Below are 16,444 nucleotides of genomic sequence, written 5' to 3' on the forward strand. Positions count from 1 at the left end.
ATGAAGACATGTATTGCTTAACCGAAAACATAACCGGTCGCAAAACGTCTTTGGCCCTACTGGGAATAATACTGACACCCCGGTACTCCTCACTTTTGTAAGAGGTCACACTCCTTTAGTTGCGGACAACTTATTGTTGCGGAGCTTCTGTGCATGTCTTACTGTGTCAAGTAGCCCGGCTGCGTTTGACAATACTTTCGGTTTCTTCGAACAGATACCGGGGGAATTAGCATAGCTTGCATGTCCGGCGATATTGAATTTCCCTAAGCGCTGAAGAGAGACATAGTGAAAAAGATTACGCGCAGACACGAGGACAAGCCGAGAGAAAAACAACCACGAGCACTAATTCACAATTGAAGTTTATTCCAGACACATGCACGGGGGCAATAAATAGGAAAACAGAAAGAGAACAAAACGAGGCTATCATCTTGAACCAACTCTTGAACCAACTCAATCGGGTACATGGGGTAACACATGATATTCAACATGATAGGCTTGTTTTGCTTTGTTTCGGTTTTCCTATTGATTCCCCCCGTGCATGTGCCTGGAATAAACTTCAGTTGTGAGTTAGCACTCGTCCTTGTTTTTTTCTCGGCTTGTCCTCTGGTCTCCACGCAAACTTTTTCAGTATGCACTTTAACCAACTAGACCAACTTTCTGCTCTCCTAAACCGAAGAGAGAAGGGGAAAATATGTCATATGTAACCCAGACTGGAGTATTTTGCGTTAGTTTGCTTTTTCACGTAGGTTGATGCTGTTTTCTTTTCTCCAGTTTAAATAACGCGCGATACAATACGGAACTTTGTTAAGGTGCGCTTTTGATTCTGCGCCTCTCTCCCCCGTAGGTTTCTCTTCATCGCCGCAGAAACTTGTCTGTGAGCATAGTGTGTAATTTCCAACGTAACTGCCCTATTAGCATTGCACGGCCACTGCTTTGAATATTGCCATTTTGCAGGGGCGATATATTATTGCAAGAGCCTTTGTCCGTAAAGCACTAGCATGAAATGAGTGTCACATTTTGAAATGCACCTTCATCGACAATATATGTTTCATACGAATCCGCAGCCTTCTTGTCCTTTTGCTTCGCGTTGTATTTGTACGAACGGCAATATTTTTGACAGCAACACCGATGCCAAGCGCTAAACTTAATGTTCGTTAGTTTTGTCTATTTATCACGTGAGAAGATCTTGTACAATATCGCAATATCTGCGAATAAATATATTGAATCGGTGATGCCCCAGTGACAATGATCAAACTCAAGTTAGCAAGTAACTAGGGTTCGTTAAGGTTTTTTTTTTAATCATGCGTGAACAGCGCAGAAGCTGTCGGCGACAAAATAAAGACAACGACACAAGCACAGGTCTAACAATTTCAATTTTACTTGAAAGCAACATGCTATATAACAATTGAATAGAAAGAGATGTGGGTCACTAGCATGATGCTCGTCACGCATTCAGGAAAAATCAATAAAAGCGATCGCGCCTATCAGTATTTAAATTCCGCCCTCCTTTTCTATCCGTCTACAGCTTATTTCTTCTTGCATTTCGCGCAGCTGCACCCCCCGTACGAGGGCCGGCTCTGATCTGCACGTACAACATTGGACGATTCTCAAAGAGTTCGGTGCTACCTAATGACGGCATTTGCGACCAGATATACCTAGACTCTGTGTGCAGATCCCCGCCCTGCAGCACAGGTGCACAATGGAGCCTCACAAAAGAGATGACTGATTTTCTCGACGCTGCTAAAGCGGCAAAAACCAGCAACAAGAAGATGAGGTTGGGCTTGGCTTTCGACTCCCAGTAAGTTTTCGCGCAACTCAAGCTTGCTTCTTCTACCGCGAAAACACACTAACAGAGCCCGCTTTTATAGATCCCACCTACCGTAAGCTGCAGCTTATCGCTAAAGCTTTCCTTCAATAAGGATGTTAGCAAGAAATCTGTAGAACCCTCCCCACTTGCAAAGAAGTGCTTTCCACTCTGTTTTATTTAAAGCGAATGAAACAAAGAAAGTGTCTGTCATCCCGACTGCCGGATGTTCAAAACTCGCATGGCTAGAGTTTGTGAAAAATTCCAACGGCCCTTTATCGTATCTAGTGGAGACCTTTTATATGTTTCATGTAAGCTGGCTTGGCTCTTTTCTGAATGGATTTCGCCATTCTGTGGACGTCAATAACTCTGTATGGCTCCCTGGCCGGTGTCGTTACCATGCGCACATTCGAAGGCGTCATCTGCGTCTCATTGCGAGTCCCTTTTCCCGTTTGTTGCATTGTTCAGTACATCAGCCACTTTCGCACTGTTTCCAGAGTGAGCAGGTAAATCATGTGTAATATGGATTGTACCCTGGAGGGCTAGCGCTTTGAATCACCAGCGATATTTTACTCGCTGACAAAAAGTGCGGTTCTCATGTGAATTACCAAGGCTATGCCTACCTCCGTTACGTACTGAATACATGTGCACAACTTTCCCAGCAAAACCACTACTGATCTCCACATACAGGTACTGTTTTGCATGGTGTTCAGTTGAATACTTTATTTGTGGCTATTAATTGCCAGCTACGTGCACGTGGGTGTCGGTGACGACGCTGCTTGATAGTTTTAATGTCTTCAATTTCCCTGCAATAGAAGGGTGCCGCACCTGAATACGAACTATTATTTAACGTTAGCAATATTTTATCGTATATTTTACATATACACACTACTTTCGTAGGTACCATTTGCGCGAAGTCGTCAGTCTCTGGAGCCGCAGGGCCTTAGCAAAATTTGTAGTAGGACGCATGGCTAATGCGGTGGTTGGGGGTTCGGTTCTCACCGGTGGCAAATTGTGTTTTATCTACATTCATTCGGATCCCTTTATCTTGTCATTTCTACACTTAAATGAAAACAGCAACGCGTACACCGGTGAGATTAGTTAGGACTGCTACGAGTACAAGCGTAACAACGATGCCGACCTCCCTTCATCATATTCTTTCTTTCTTTCTTTCTTTATTCATTTATTCAAGACATTCCTTACAGAAATGCCTTGGGGGACGCGACAAAAGGCACTGAACGTGCCTGACTGGGCCTCGCCACCCTTGGCAGCAGCAGTCACACAAGAACAATAATAACAAAAGTATTCACTACAATAGGCTCAATTTGGAACACGGTAGAACTTAAACATCAATAAGTGTTCCTTATCAATAACATAAATCAATAACATAATAACATAAATACACATACACATCAATAACATAAATACACATATAATTAGATACATTGTACAGGTATGTCGCAACTATCGTCCTAGTACAGAAAATATATCGGACTTTAACAATGAAAAGCCAAGACACAGAGTAAGAGGAAACCAACTGGGATCAGACCGGCAGGATTTTTAGTCTGTGTTAAGGAAAAAATTTTTGAGCATTTTTCTGAAAATGTGCACTGAGGTAGCTGTAACGAGCGCTTCAGCAGTTTCCGGATATTCGTTGAGAAGGTCTGGTATCATAAAGCTTAGTTTTTGATCGCCATATTTTGTACGAGAATGTGGCCTGGGTATTAAATTCTTTCGTAGGCAGTACGGACGAGGTTTCACTTGATATTTGGTTTGAATAGGTGTTTGGTGCTGATGCAATATTTCCAGGGCCAAGTTGTATTTATACAATTTATGAATAGGCAGTATTTTATTAGATTTAAAAAAGGGTGTAGTGTCTTCAGAAAGTTCTAAATTTCCGATTGCACGCACCACTCGCTTTTGCAAACAAAAAAGACTGTCTAGGTTGGTCTTAGTCGTTGTTGACCATACTAAGAAACAGTAACATAACCGGGAATGAAATATTCTGCGTCAAGCATCTGTTCACCTGGGCGCTCGTTACAACCCACTACGTAACACTAACTTCCAGCGGCAGCAGCACTATCTCGGTGTGTCTTAGGCTGTTGTTTTGGAGTGATAATGCTTCAATCGATAGACGTGTGCGATATCGGTCACTGGAAGAGCAGATGAATGTGGTGTCAAGGGCGACATCTTATATGTTACGTTGATCACTTGGCGAAGAAACAGGTAAGGCCCCACGTAAAACGTGGAGGCAGTTATTCGCGCAGGCTTAAGCGACGAGAAGGCAGCCAAAGTAGGACAAGTTACTGAGACATGAAAGGATCATCATAGCGGCGGCGGTGATATAGCCGTTTTTGAGCAGTTTGAGACTCCAGAAGGTGATCCTCGGGGATGTCGGGTACCGCGGCCGGTGCGAACCATGGCGTCGTGAGTGGAGAAGGCAGTGGAGAAGGGAGTGGAGAGGTGGCAGTGGCTCACGGCTAGAGAGCAGATAGCAGGGCAGGGGTGAGATGGAGCTATGAGTTCTATGCAAACGTCAGAAATGGCCAAGTAATGTCTCAATTACAGTGAGTATTGGGTGAGTACATAGCGAGCAGGTCCATTAGTGCGCGGTTGATGTGCTCGGAAAGTTTGTGTGCGGTTTGTAAGCCGTGGTGAACTTGTGAGACGTAGAGCTAGGGCGGAGATCTCGTCGAACACCTTCACAGGAAGCAGCGTCCACAGTGAGTGACAAGTTGTCAAGGAGCACCATGGTGGAGAATGACTTCATGAAGAAGGAAATCAGCGAAGCCAGCTATAGAGCTTATAGGATGGGCACGTGTAATGGCACAACCGGTGGCATAGTCTGTCACGACTGCTACTAACTTGTTGCCCGAAGACGTAGTGGGACAAGAGCCTGGTCGGACAAGAGGTGCAGGCCGACACGGAAAAATGGTTTCGTTGGGATGTGAATTAGGTGGCTTTTCTAGTTTGCGATTTACGTGGCGCTTGCGGTGGGACAAAATAGTGCTAAAGCCATGACCGCTTCCGTCAGTACGAACTACTGCGTCGACAGAGGGATCCAAATTGCCTAAAACGAGTGGCTTTTTGCGGCAAGCTGTAAGAGTTGAAAATGCCTTAACTTGTTCGGGTCCCCAACAGAAAGTGAGCTGATTCGAGGAGATTCTTGAGGAGATTAGTAGGAGGACGAGCGATTGGTGCAAAGCTCATAATATAGCGTCAAAACTATGAGAAAAGCCTAAGAAATTTTCGGACATCAGAAAGGAATGAGCACTTGGGAACTCGCGCACTGCGCGCACTTCGTCAGTACCAGGCTGTATGAGAGAAGCGTGAACTCGGTGGCCTAGCATTTGCATGTGACGGTGGCCTGAAGTACATTTCTCATCGCTAAGCTGCTCGCCAGCAGGACGGAAAACATCAAAACTCGCTGAATGTAGACTGGGATTGCTCTCAAATATACGTGAAAAAAAAAATCACGTCGTCATGGTAGCGTAGACATGTGTGCCACTTGATTCAAGTTCAAGTTCAAGTTTATTCATCAACGATGTCAGATTTACAAGAATTGTATGCAAAATGAGCACTAGACAGGGAGTCCGTAAAAGAGAGTATATCGCGCGTTCGAATTATACAGGAACGTTACATAGTCTTAAAAGTATGTCCGTCAAGTGGAAGCCATCATCTCGAGTAAATAGGAATGTCAGTGAACAAAAGCGCTCTTCTCGCAATCCTTTTCGACGACTTCAATTCGCGAATAGCCATAACGTAAATTGATCGAATATAATTAACTGGCAAAATGTAATGACTCCAGCGCGTCGTCGATACGCGGAAGAGTGTCCAAGTCATTTTGCATAATCACATCACATAATCAAGTGGTGATAACCGGGGCAAAACCTCCATCTATTGACCTCCTTTTTGACCAGGTCGACGGGTGACACCGAAGGACGGGAGAAGGGCGCAATGATGTCTTTGGAGATCGTTTTATTCACCGCAGTTTTTGTGACAGGCTGTTGAGCTACTGACAAGCGATAAGGCCGTTTGTGAATAGGAGAGGCATCACCAGTGTGGATCAGATAGGTGGAAACATCAGTGCGCGTCAACGGATGGTATCCAAAAGCAAAGAAATCGTGGTAAAAATTCCGTGCACGTCGGAGGGAGTGGGCGTAGGCAGGGCTTAGGTCGAGAGTTTTAATGTTGAAAAACAGCTCTGGGCATGAGTTGGTTGGCGCAGAAGTCTCAGCAGAATGAGGCCGGCAACCAATATTTATAGAAAAACGGTCCAGTCTTCCAAAGGCTACATTTTGGGCGAGTGACGCACCTTGAAGTACTTGCGGAGTAGAATCAAAATTCAGAAAGGGAAGCTACAGGGGCGATTGTCGGGGAGAGTGACGAAAACTCTGGGAAGCGCTGTGCGATGGGCCAGGATGACGTTATAGTTCGTCCTTTATCGGCAGGCTTCATAAAAATATCTGAGCGTTTCTGCAATCCTTCAATTGGTTTTCATTCGTGGAAGGATATATATATATATATATATATATATATATATATATATATATATATATATATATATATATATATATATATATATATAGTCATATAATGAGAAGCCAACAACACTGACACCAAGTACAACATAGGGGAAATTGCATGTGCTTAATAAATGAAATAAAGTAATGATAAATTAATGGAAATTAAAGTGGATGAAAAAACAACTTGCCGCAGGTGGGAACCGAACCCACAACCTTCGCATGTCGCGTGCGATGCTCTACCAATTGAGCTACCGCGGCGCCGTTTCCCCATCCACTTTCTTGGGTATTTATGTGTACTAGTAGAACCCTGGGAGTGTTAGCCAGCGCCCCCACTCACAGACCTGTTGGCTTCTTATTATATGACTAATAAATATCGGGTCCCTCGGTTAACCCCCTTTCTTCTCGTTTATATATATATATATATATGTGTGTGTGTGTGTGTGTGTGGGTGTGTGAGGGGTGCTTGTGTTTTCTTAAGTTATAAAAATTTTATGCTAATATCACTTGTGACAGCTACTACTATTCGAAATGTTTGAGCTCGATTACTATGACTATTTCACTTTTGTCAACGAAATTTCATTAGATAAATTGCTAACTAATGCCTTTACAATGAATATCGCAATTTACGAATGGTAACCGTTGCGCTCCCAAGGCCTACCCGCTTGTAATTCTCACGATGGCACTAGGTTCAATGTGCTCATTCCCAAAGTGTACAACGAGATATATTCCCGCTCCAGTTATTTGTCTGCTTGAATGCATAAACGGGCCTTTTGTTAAATAACGTAAGTGCAAAGACAGCGCAGTCTTACTGCCTATGTGAAAGCGCACATATTGAAAGCGATGCTATCCTTGGAACTAGTTCCAAGCGGTTATACCTATGAAACACATCGAATACAATTGGCAATTTTCAATATGCGCGGTCAGTTTTTGGTTAAAAACTGAACTGGCAAACGCTCTCTTGGAAGATGTATCTCGAACTTTGTCTCACAGATTTATTGAATCGCTTTTCGAATGGGAACCCCTGGCTGAATGCCACCTCGCTTGAGCATGCGCAGGCTCAACTTTAACTTCGTCGTCAAATGGCGGTTCCGGCTCGCCGTAGCGCCCCCTCTCCCCCTCCTTTGCTCCATCTTGCAAGGAAGCCGGCAAGTGTACGAAGAATTCCTAATAGCGCTGGGCTGGCTGCCACTGCGTTGTGGCAAAACATGCGGCGGGTTGTCGCGGACCCGTTGTGTACTCTAGGATTGACATCAGTATCGAAAAAGAACAGTTAATCCTATCAAGGGAGACGGTGTCTTTGAGTCCTTTGTGGAGGAACGAAAGGCGCTTGGGCCAACGCTTTACGACTATGAAGGGTCCTTTATAGGGCTCCAGCACTGGTGGTCTGATCGCATTGTGTCGCACAAAAACGTGCGTACAATAAAGCACCTATGATAAACGGCTGCTGTGTATGTTGTGATGTTCTACAGAGCTGTAGGAACGACGCCTATGGCACCCTTGACGCCTCCGACATCGACTGGTGGAGCAAGTGGGGGGTCGGATAGTTAACTATAGCCAGGACGGTTTAGCGTGGTGTGGAGCACAAGTTCCGCTGCCCAGCAGGAAACGCCAGTTCTTAGCACGTTGCTACGTGCGAGCGGAATGAGTGGTAGGTGTGTCCTCCATTCCATCAAAGCCTCTGACGCCATCATCGAAGCTTTGAGATGACGGTCGAGCTGCTCAGCTATGCCTTGGGACATCGAGGAGTACGCCGTCGCCTTGATGTGGCTTACACCAAAGCAACGAAGTCAAAGTGCGGATGAACGCGGAGGTGAATGTACGATCGACCGCAATCGGTGGTAATATTCGTGGGAACTCCAGAGCGATTGACTGACCAAGTGCTTTGTCCGAGGGTGACTGATACCGCCGTGATGTCGCCGAGTTGTAGAACTACAGGCCGCCGCGTGAACCAGTAATGCACGTGAGCGTTACTGGTTCAAGAACCAAGAACCATAACAGGTTCGGTAACCAGTGTTCTTGCATGGAGGCAATCGGCCAACTTGGCCAAGGTGTACGTTCGCTGAAGAGGCAACCAGAAGGCCTGAAGGTTGCGATATGTGTCGTTGGACCTTGGCTTGCTGGCATTGGAGACAACAACGTGTTCAGCGACCAACGTCAATAGTCGTGTGTGGTCATAGACATCACGTATTAAGAGTTGCGGAGTCGCACGGGCGCCATGTTGCAAGGAGTGCAAAGCGTCACACACGAGCCGAGGGAATGATGCTGGAAGATGGGGGGGGGGGCGCAATCGGTAGATGTGTCACAAACCAAGGTAGCTGCGCAGCTGGGAACACGTTCGTCCTTGAATTCCATTAAGTTGTTTGAAGTCTGAAGTTTGTTGATTTCGGACAACGATGCACAGATTTTCCGTGGACGCACTACTGCACCAAATGCTGCAGTAGTGCTCCGACAGCAACGTTCGACGAGTCAGCAGTGAGTAGCATGAGGGAGTCGAACTTTGCGTGAGCAAGTAGGGTCGCATTGTCCAGGGCTTCTTTAACGGTCATCTCTTAAGAAGATGGAGGTGGCCGGATTTGTCTGATCGGACAGCAGTGCAACATCCTGTCGCTAGATGGCGGGGCAGGGAGGAACGAACAGTCCTTATCTCGTTAATATATATTTCCATTTATATTGCATATAATGCCCTGTTCCTCGAGCCATCTAGTGAAAATTAATAAAGGGAAAATGACAGCCACCCAGTTGTAGCAGTTAATTACTGCACATTTATTCCCTGTATTAATTTCTTTTCTCCTTCTTGCGGGGTTTCGCAAAGCCATTATGTCAATCTAGTGGAAACATTAGAAGTGTGCTATCTACCACAGGTAACTGTTAAAAATTTTGTTTATTCTATAAAGAAACACTTTGGATAAATAATCGCTGTTTCAGATTTGTTTGCAAGTTTGAACGTGTCGCGCTACTTTTATTGATCTGACTTTTGTCCGTTCTCATTTAGTGCCAGTAACAATTTAAAGATCTTAACTGAGGATGCCAGGAAAAAGATTTCCGAGGATCTGTGGAACACTTACAAATGTTCCTACTATGCAACTCTTCAAAACAACATCCGCTCATTTAGCAGCCCGGCGCGGTCATCGCAACTATGGACCCTACTAATGGTGAGTCTCGTTAGTTTTCCTTCCCATTAATGCTAACACTTAAGAGGAAGCTTTAGCTCGGGCCTAACTCCAACGTGGTCTATTGAAATGCATGTAAAACGCAAAAACGTTTTTCTGTGATAACCCTTGGGCCGATTTTAATGACATTTTTTTGCATGAGAGAGAACGTTAAAATTCTAGTGAGTTTTGGAAGCGGAATTTCGGTTTAGGGCCTGAATTTCGTTAACAAAATTCTCAAAAATTCAGAAGTTCGAAAAAAAAATAAAAGCACGAAGTTTACGAATTCATTGCTCTGCAACAAGAGTAGATATCGCTGTTCTGTTAACGGCATCCATTGCATAATTTAAAGCGGATAAATTGGATATGTAATTTTATATTTTACGTGAATTTGTTACGTTGTTTAGAAGGATTTTGCAAAAGCTCTATTTCCATATTACTAAATATTTGAAGCTTCATGTGTAACATAAATTTTGTCCGCTTCACAAAATTGTATTATCATTTCTCGTTGCTGAGTTACAGAGTTGTGAACTTGATATTTTCGTTTCCTGAAAATTTTAAATTTTTGCCTATATTTAATAAAACATTGACGACCTAAATCGGAAATTTGAGATCAATGGTCACTAGATTTTACGTTTTTCTTTTATATGTAACAAACCTCGCCAAATTTGGTGCTGTGGTTGCCGAGAAAAACGAATTCTCCTTTTACATGTATTTAGATAGCAACACCCGAGCTAAAGCTTCCTGTTAAGCGGAAGTATTACCAGCGGATCTCCTGGCTAAATACCTGCCTATTGATAAATTGTTTTCATCGGCAAACACTGAGCCGAGTTTGAGAAAGTTTGTCCCGATTAAAGCTGAAACAATAAAAGATCATTCCAGTTGGAGAAGCAGTTGTAGTTACGCTATCTTTTTTTTTTTAAATGATGACATTGAAAAATAAACAAACATGAACGGAGCTTCTTGATTCTGAAACATGCAACAGTATCACAATTCTATAAACTGTTCTTATTAAGAAATCTGTAGAGAAAAGATATGGGTGTGTTACATTCCACCTCCCAAGTATACCTCTAATTTGTAGAACTTCTCGCGTAGCTTGTCAACTTATATTTGAAATTTGTACGCTTTACATTCTGTAGAAGATGCACTTAACAGAACCACGACCTCCAACTTTGGTGTAGAATTGCGTGTCGGTAAGCCTTGTCCTTAAGTGTGCCTTTCTTTTTTAACTAGCGAATTTCAGGAATTTTCGTCAACAATTTTTTGCCCTTAGACAAAAACAACCTGCTAATGAAAGTACTCATTTCAACAAATTTCATTCAACTTGGTTCACTAATTTTTAAAATTTTTTGAAAGAGCGTTTCTCTGTTTTACTTGCAGTGTGTTTAGAAGTTCGGGGTCGTGATGAGGTAAAGAACTTGTTGACTGCTCCTAAAAATAGAATTCTGCGGTTGTACGCTCGAGAATTGCGATCTGACTACAAGGCAGGCCGTAGTGGGAAACTCTAAAGCAAATTTCGCCACCTGAGCTGCTTTTAAATTCACAAACTGCGTGGCACACGAGCATTTTCGCCCACCGCCCTTAAAGGAATCGGGTCACCACGGCCGAGGTCGAAACCGCCACCTTGAGCTTTCAAATTAACTCCATAGGCGCTCATCTTACACGGCTGGTAACTGCTGTCTAGCTGCAATGCAAGCATCTATAGCAACTCCTCTAGCCAGGTACCCTAGTATAATATTTGAAGTAGAAGTATCGAAACTGCGGAATGTAGCAAACGGTAACAATTGGCTGAAAGGGAATTGAATGCAAGAGCAGCCCACCCGCTACCCGAATTATTGCATGTGCCGGCTGTTTGAGTAACAACTGAGGCAATAATAAAAGAAGCAATAATGGATAAAATGTTGATTATTGTTTACAAAGCCCATTGTTTCGAATACAAAGAATGCTTAATTTTTTTTGTTGACTTATTTCGTTACACATATAGATAACCAATAGATTTACCAATACCAATACACCAATATACCAAGACACCAATAACCAATAGATTGGTTCAGTCAGGAGGGACAAAGAAATAAACAACTAAATTTAAGATTACATTTTAAGTGCAATACACTAAAAGAATCAAAGAAATAACTGCGAAATTATTGACAAGGGCTGAACGAAAACCTTGTTGGTAACATGAAAATGCCGTCCTGGAACACAAAATTATTTAATAGGAGACAGTGCCTTCTAGTAATTTGGCTGAAGAACCAGTAATCAACACAGCCCTCTAGTTAGAAGCAAGTAACCGGTAGCCGTTTTTATTATATAGGGCATACTCTACCTTTAAGCAAGTCAGCTGAAACTTCGCTACAGGTAGTTGACTGGTTAAAAATATGAGCTAAACATTCGGGTAATTGATGAGTGCAAAGCCGTATAAGTGAATCCCGAATGACGTCCGGTGCCACACAATTTTTATCACTTTTTAGGTGGCCCGGCAATGACAACCTCACGTGTTATCAAAAAAGATTGCACTCGATATAAGAAAACGGCACTTGACAGGCTCTTTTAAACCAGGCTGAAAATATTTTAAAAACGATATCTGCTATTTCGATCCAATTTATTGCACTTTCTTACTTCTCCCTTATCCTCACATGTGAGTATTGTGCAATTCTATAAACTGTGCTTATTAGGAAATACGGGGATAAGCGGCAGTTTCAAATGCTTGCATACCCGTGCCTGCAGGGAAATGCGGTATTTATTTACCCATACGGCGGTGTTTATATGGAAAGTATCAGAAGCTGATAATGGCCATACATTTTGCATATGGTATTAATAATGTGAACTGACGTGTTCAGCCCACATTTCAAATGCACCGTATAATTCACAGAATTTGGACACTAGTCATCAGAAATCGCTCCTATGAACTTTTTCGAGGCTATGAGGAACATAGCCTCGAACGCAGTGCAATGTCTCCATCGCACCACTTTCGTACTCGCAGTGGAAAGGGCAGACCGTCATGGTATCCAGCGGTAGCTAGCAGCGACAGTGGTTGTCAATGGAAATTACTGTTATTCTCAAACGATTCTTGTGTAAATATTGTGTTATCAGGTGATGCGAGACTATAAAATGATTTCTGTGGTGCTCTTGGCGGCAAAAATTACTTTCGTAACGACAACTAGTGACAGCCGAATTATGCGAAGCGCATCTTCAGCCGTTGCGCTCGTATCAGCTGTTTTTTCATCGCGGCCGTGAGTTCCAACTGACTCGTCCAGCTTTCATTGCTTTTTTAAACAAGTCTTGTATGTGAAGCGTACAAGCTCCCTTTAACTACTCCGACTAACTTCGTTCGTTCTTGTTTCTTTTCCTTTTTTCATAGTTCATGAGAAATCAACTGGAGAGCCTTAGTGGAGTTCAAGACGATTTCGGGTTGGTGCTGGGTGTGACAAGTACGGACATAAACAGGTTCATTACCAAAGTGATTGAAGACTACAATAGGTGAGAACAGCTGACAACAATTCCTCATTTTTACATAGTGCGGTGCAAAGAAGACGCTTAAGCAGAGATGCAACTCTGTTTTCCCGATTAGAATACAGGGAGCATATCTTTATGTCCATCACTTGTTTTAAATAAGAACATGCAATATTTGCTCAATTTACAGGACGAAATGTGGGTTATCTCCTGAGGCTGACGGTCATTTGCAAAAAAAAGCAACTAAATATTACATTAAGTTTTACATTTTAATTATAAACGTCACTGTCCACGTTTACAACGGAAGCTCGAAAGTAATTGTCATAAAAGTCTAGTTTCGCATTTCTACACTTCAAAATGGTCATGTAGACCAAGATAGCTGGTTTCAAATTGTTGATTCAGTTTACATAAATAGGCACGTTGAGCCACAAAGCGCGGTCAGCGGTCCAAGTCCACTGTGATTTGAACTTCGCTATATTGCCAATAAAGGGGTCAGTCTCATACCCTTCTGATGAAGTTCATCCGTTTCCGCCAAGAAGTAGCGCAAACCCATCAATCAGAATCAGCTTGTGGGAGGAGGAGGTGAGTGCACCACCAGCATCAATATACGCTACGCTATTACGTCACGCAGGGCCGGGTCAGGCAGAAAGCAGTGCTTCGGGGTGCCGCGTGCATTATGAGGTAAATTGAACCGATAAATGGAGATAAACTGAGAATTTCGGCTTAGGCAGCTCTTTTGAAATTAAAAAAGAGCTTCAAATTTATTTTGATAATTATTCCGTAAATCTTTTCCTTACAAATGTGTTCCGCAACCTTTGTAAATATTAAGCTTATTGTTGCGAAGAATGCATTTCGTGAAGGAATAGTTTTCTTTTTTTCACAGATGTCTGCCTGGGTATGTTATGCACTTGTAGTGAGGTAGTTTCTGTAAATACGGTGTTTTTCAAGATTTTTTGTGTTTGTAAGGAAAGTTACATTATAGCGCGCCCGCACACACACACACACACACACACACACACACACACACACACACACACACACACACACACACACACACACACACACACACACGCACACACACACACACACACACACGCGCGCGCACGCACACGCACACACGCACACACGCACGCACACACACACACACCCACACTCACACACACACGCGCACGCGCGCACACACACACACACGCACACGCACGCACGCACACACACACAAACGTGCCACAGTTCTGCCAAATATATTTTTAGAGTACCTCGAGCGGGCAAATCTGGTTTATGAATTTATGCCTTACGTTGAATTTGTAAAGACTTTGTGGGAACTTAGCAAGCGTACTGCTAAAAATTAAAAGCACATTTCGGAGCTATGTAAATTCCATATGAAGTACGCTTTATATATTTTAATATGAGAAACTTACAGAGTTATCATTTCGTTTGTTGCCCAGTACAACTGAGGCTCGATTTTTTTGTGTGTGTTCAGACTTTCGAACAACTATGTAAACAGTTAGCAAAATAAATTGCAAATTTGGGACCTGAGAGTTAAGTTTTTGATTGTTCTTTTCTCCTTGAAGTCGACCAAAGTCTCTTCAAGGTGTTTATCGGCGTTGATGAAGCAGGAGGCAGGTTGGAGGTAACAAAACTTGAAGATATATTGCAACGGAAATATTTACACAGTCAAATACAGAGTTAGCAAAAGAACACTGATACAAAACACACAAGTAAACAGCGCCTTACTCTTCTACTTTCTCTTAAGTTAGAGCCTAGGACAACTGTCACTACATACGATCAACCGAGTCTCACTGTTCTACCACTAAGTGGTTACGGCCCAGACTAGCATTGCATCGTACGGAGTCTTACTGTTCTATCAGGTTTAGTGATTACAGCCTAGACTGAGGAACAAGCACCTCGTCTCGGTTGTTATAGGGGAAAGAGACAAAGAAAAAGGGCGGCAGGGTCGTTAGCCCATCCCACGGAAGCAATTGCCAATGAGAGTTGACAGTTTCTTAAGCCACAACCCAAAGGGATGGGCTTACTCTCATAAGTGAATCTATTGGAAAACCACCCTGCTTTCCCTCTTCCCACATCTTCTTCTCCCCCTCCTATTTCCACGTGGTCAGTGACGGCCTCGTCAAACACGCCAGGCATGCATGATTTATTGAGGCCACCTCGCACCTCAGCGGCGTTTCTAGCCAGCAAGGGGGGGCTCGGGTGCTGGTGTCCCAACACCGCGTACCGTAGTCCCCCTCAAGGTTTTTCCTGGTAGAAAACTAATTACCGCTGGCGGCATCCGGACTCGGGTGCTCTTAAAACGGCGCCGCGCCCCTCTCTAGGGCGCGCACTGCATGTTGCAACACGACACAAAGCGGGCTCTCCCCAGCGCTCAAAACAAGATGCACGTGGCTGCCGTCCGAATGCGAGGGGCGCGAACCCCCCGCTCCGTACGCGCCAGACGTGGTCAACATTGCTAGCAGCTGCATCTCTAATAGTTTGAACAACAACAACAACGACAACAACAACAACAACAACAACAACAACAACAACAACAACAACAACAACAACAACAACAACAACAACAACAACAACAACAACAACAACAACAACAACAACAACAACAACAACAACAACAACAACAACAACAACAACAACAACAACAACAACAACAACAACAACAACAACAACAGCAACAACAACAACAACAACAACAACAACAATAATAATAATAATAACAATAATAACAACAATAATAATAACAGGCTTCAATGGGAATTACAAAACAGAGTAAACTTAACCTTGACCCCACTGTGCTAAACAAGAAAGTGTATTTTGGCTTGTCGAAAACAGCATGCATCAACTAATGGTTTCGACTCGTCATCCTATTTAGTGACCTCTGGTGCACCGCAAGGTTCGGTATTATGGCCCTTAACTTGCTAATTTACTTCAATGAACTCCCTAGCCGGGTTTCCTTAGTGATACGAATATTTGCTGACGAGAGTTCAATTTACCGTGAAATAATTCTTTAATGAAATATTTACCATGTCGGTTTACTGTGGAACCCGTTCGCACAGCCCGCTTGTATTTAAGTTTTGAGGGACTATTAACCGCAGATGCTCTTTAGAAAACATTGTATGTATAATACAGATTGTGTAACATTATGCACAATTAAGTGAAAATAAGACATTTAGAAAGTGTAGTTGTTGGAGGGCACTAAGCAGATCTTTAATTTCAAACGGAATTTGATTTCCATGTCCTGGACCAAGTGTCATCAGCAGTATTGTCACGCCATGAAAGGGAGTAAAGTTTGATAATGCTGTGCAGCCAAAGGCTGCGCATGATGCTGCTGCTCATAAAAAAGGAATAAAAAAGAACACTTTATAGAAAGCGCCTTTTTCATCTGACTGCGCTGACGAGTTGCAGCCGTAGCCAAAGCAAGAAAGAAGACAACCTCCTTGTCATGACTTCATCATTCATACACCTTCATGATTAATACCCCGGAAACAGAGACGTTTTGCCGAAAG

General features: G+C 43.2%; 2 protein-coding genes across 19 annotated transcripts in view; one reads left to right on the forward strand and one right to left on the reverse strand.

Moving 5' to 3' along the window:
- Window positions 1-16,444, forward strand: part of LOC135921987 (uncharacterized) — a 144,032-nt gene that overhangs the window by 93,101 nt on the left and 34,487 nt on the right. For all 17 annotated transcript variants that reach the window (XM_065456397.1, XM_065423894.1, XM_065423885.1 and 14 more), the window contains 3 exons: window positions 1,552-1,798; window positions 9,323-9,482; window positions 12,838-12,956. In XM_065456397.1, the coding sequence (XP_065312469.1) occupies window positions 1,552-1,798; window positions 9,323-9,482; window positions 12,838-12,956 (526 nt within the window). The remainder of the gene's footprint in view (window positions 1-1,551; window positions 1,799-9,322; window positions 9,483-12,837; window positions 12,957-16,444) is intronic.
- Window positions 1-16,444, reverse strand: part of LOC135895820 (uncharacterized) — a 155,821-nt gene that overhangs the window by 42,142 nt on the left and 97,235 nt on the right. The window lies entirely within an intron of this gene.

The sequence above is a fragment of the Dermacentor albipictus genome, chromosome 8 (genome assembly GCF_038994185.2).
Source record: "Dermacentor albipictus isolate Rhodes 1998 colony chromosome 8, USDA_Dalb.pri_finalv2, whole genome shotgun sequence".
NCBI classification, from domain to species: domain Eukaryota; kingdom Metazoa; phylum Arthropoda; class Arachnida; order Ixodida; family Ixodidae; genus Dermacentor; species Dermacentor albipictus.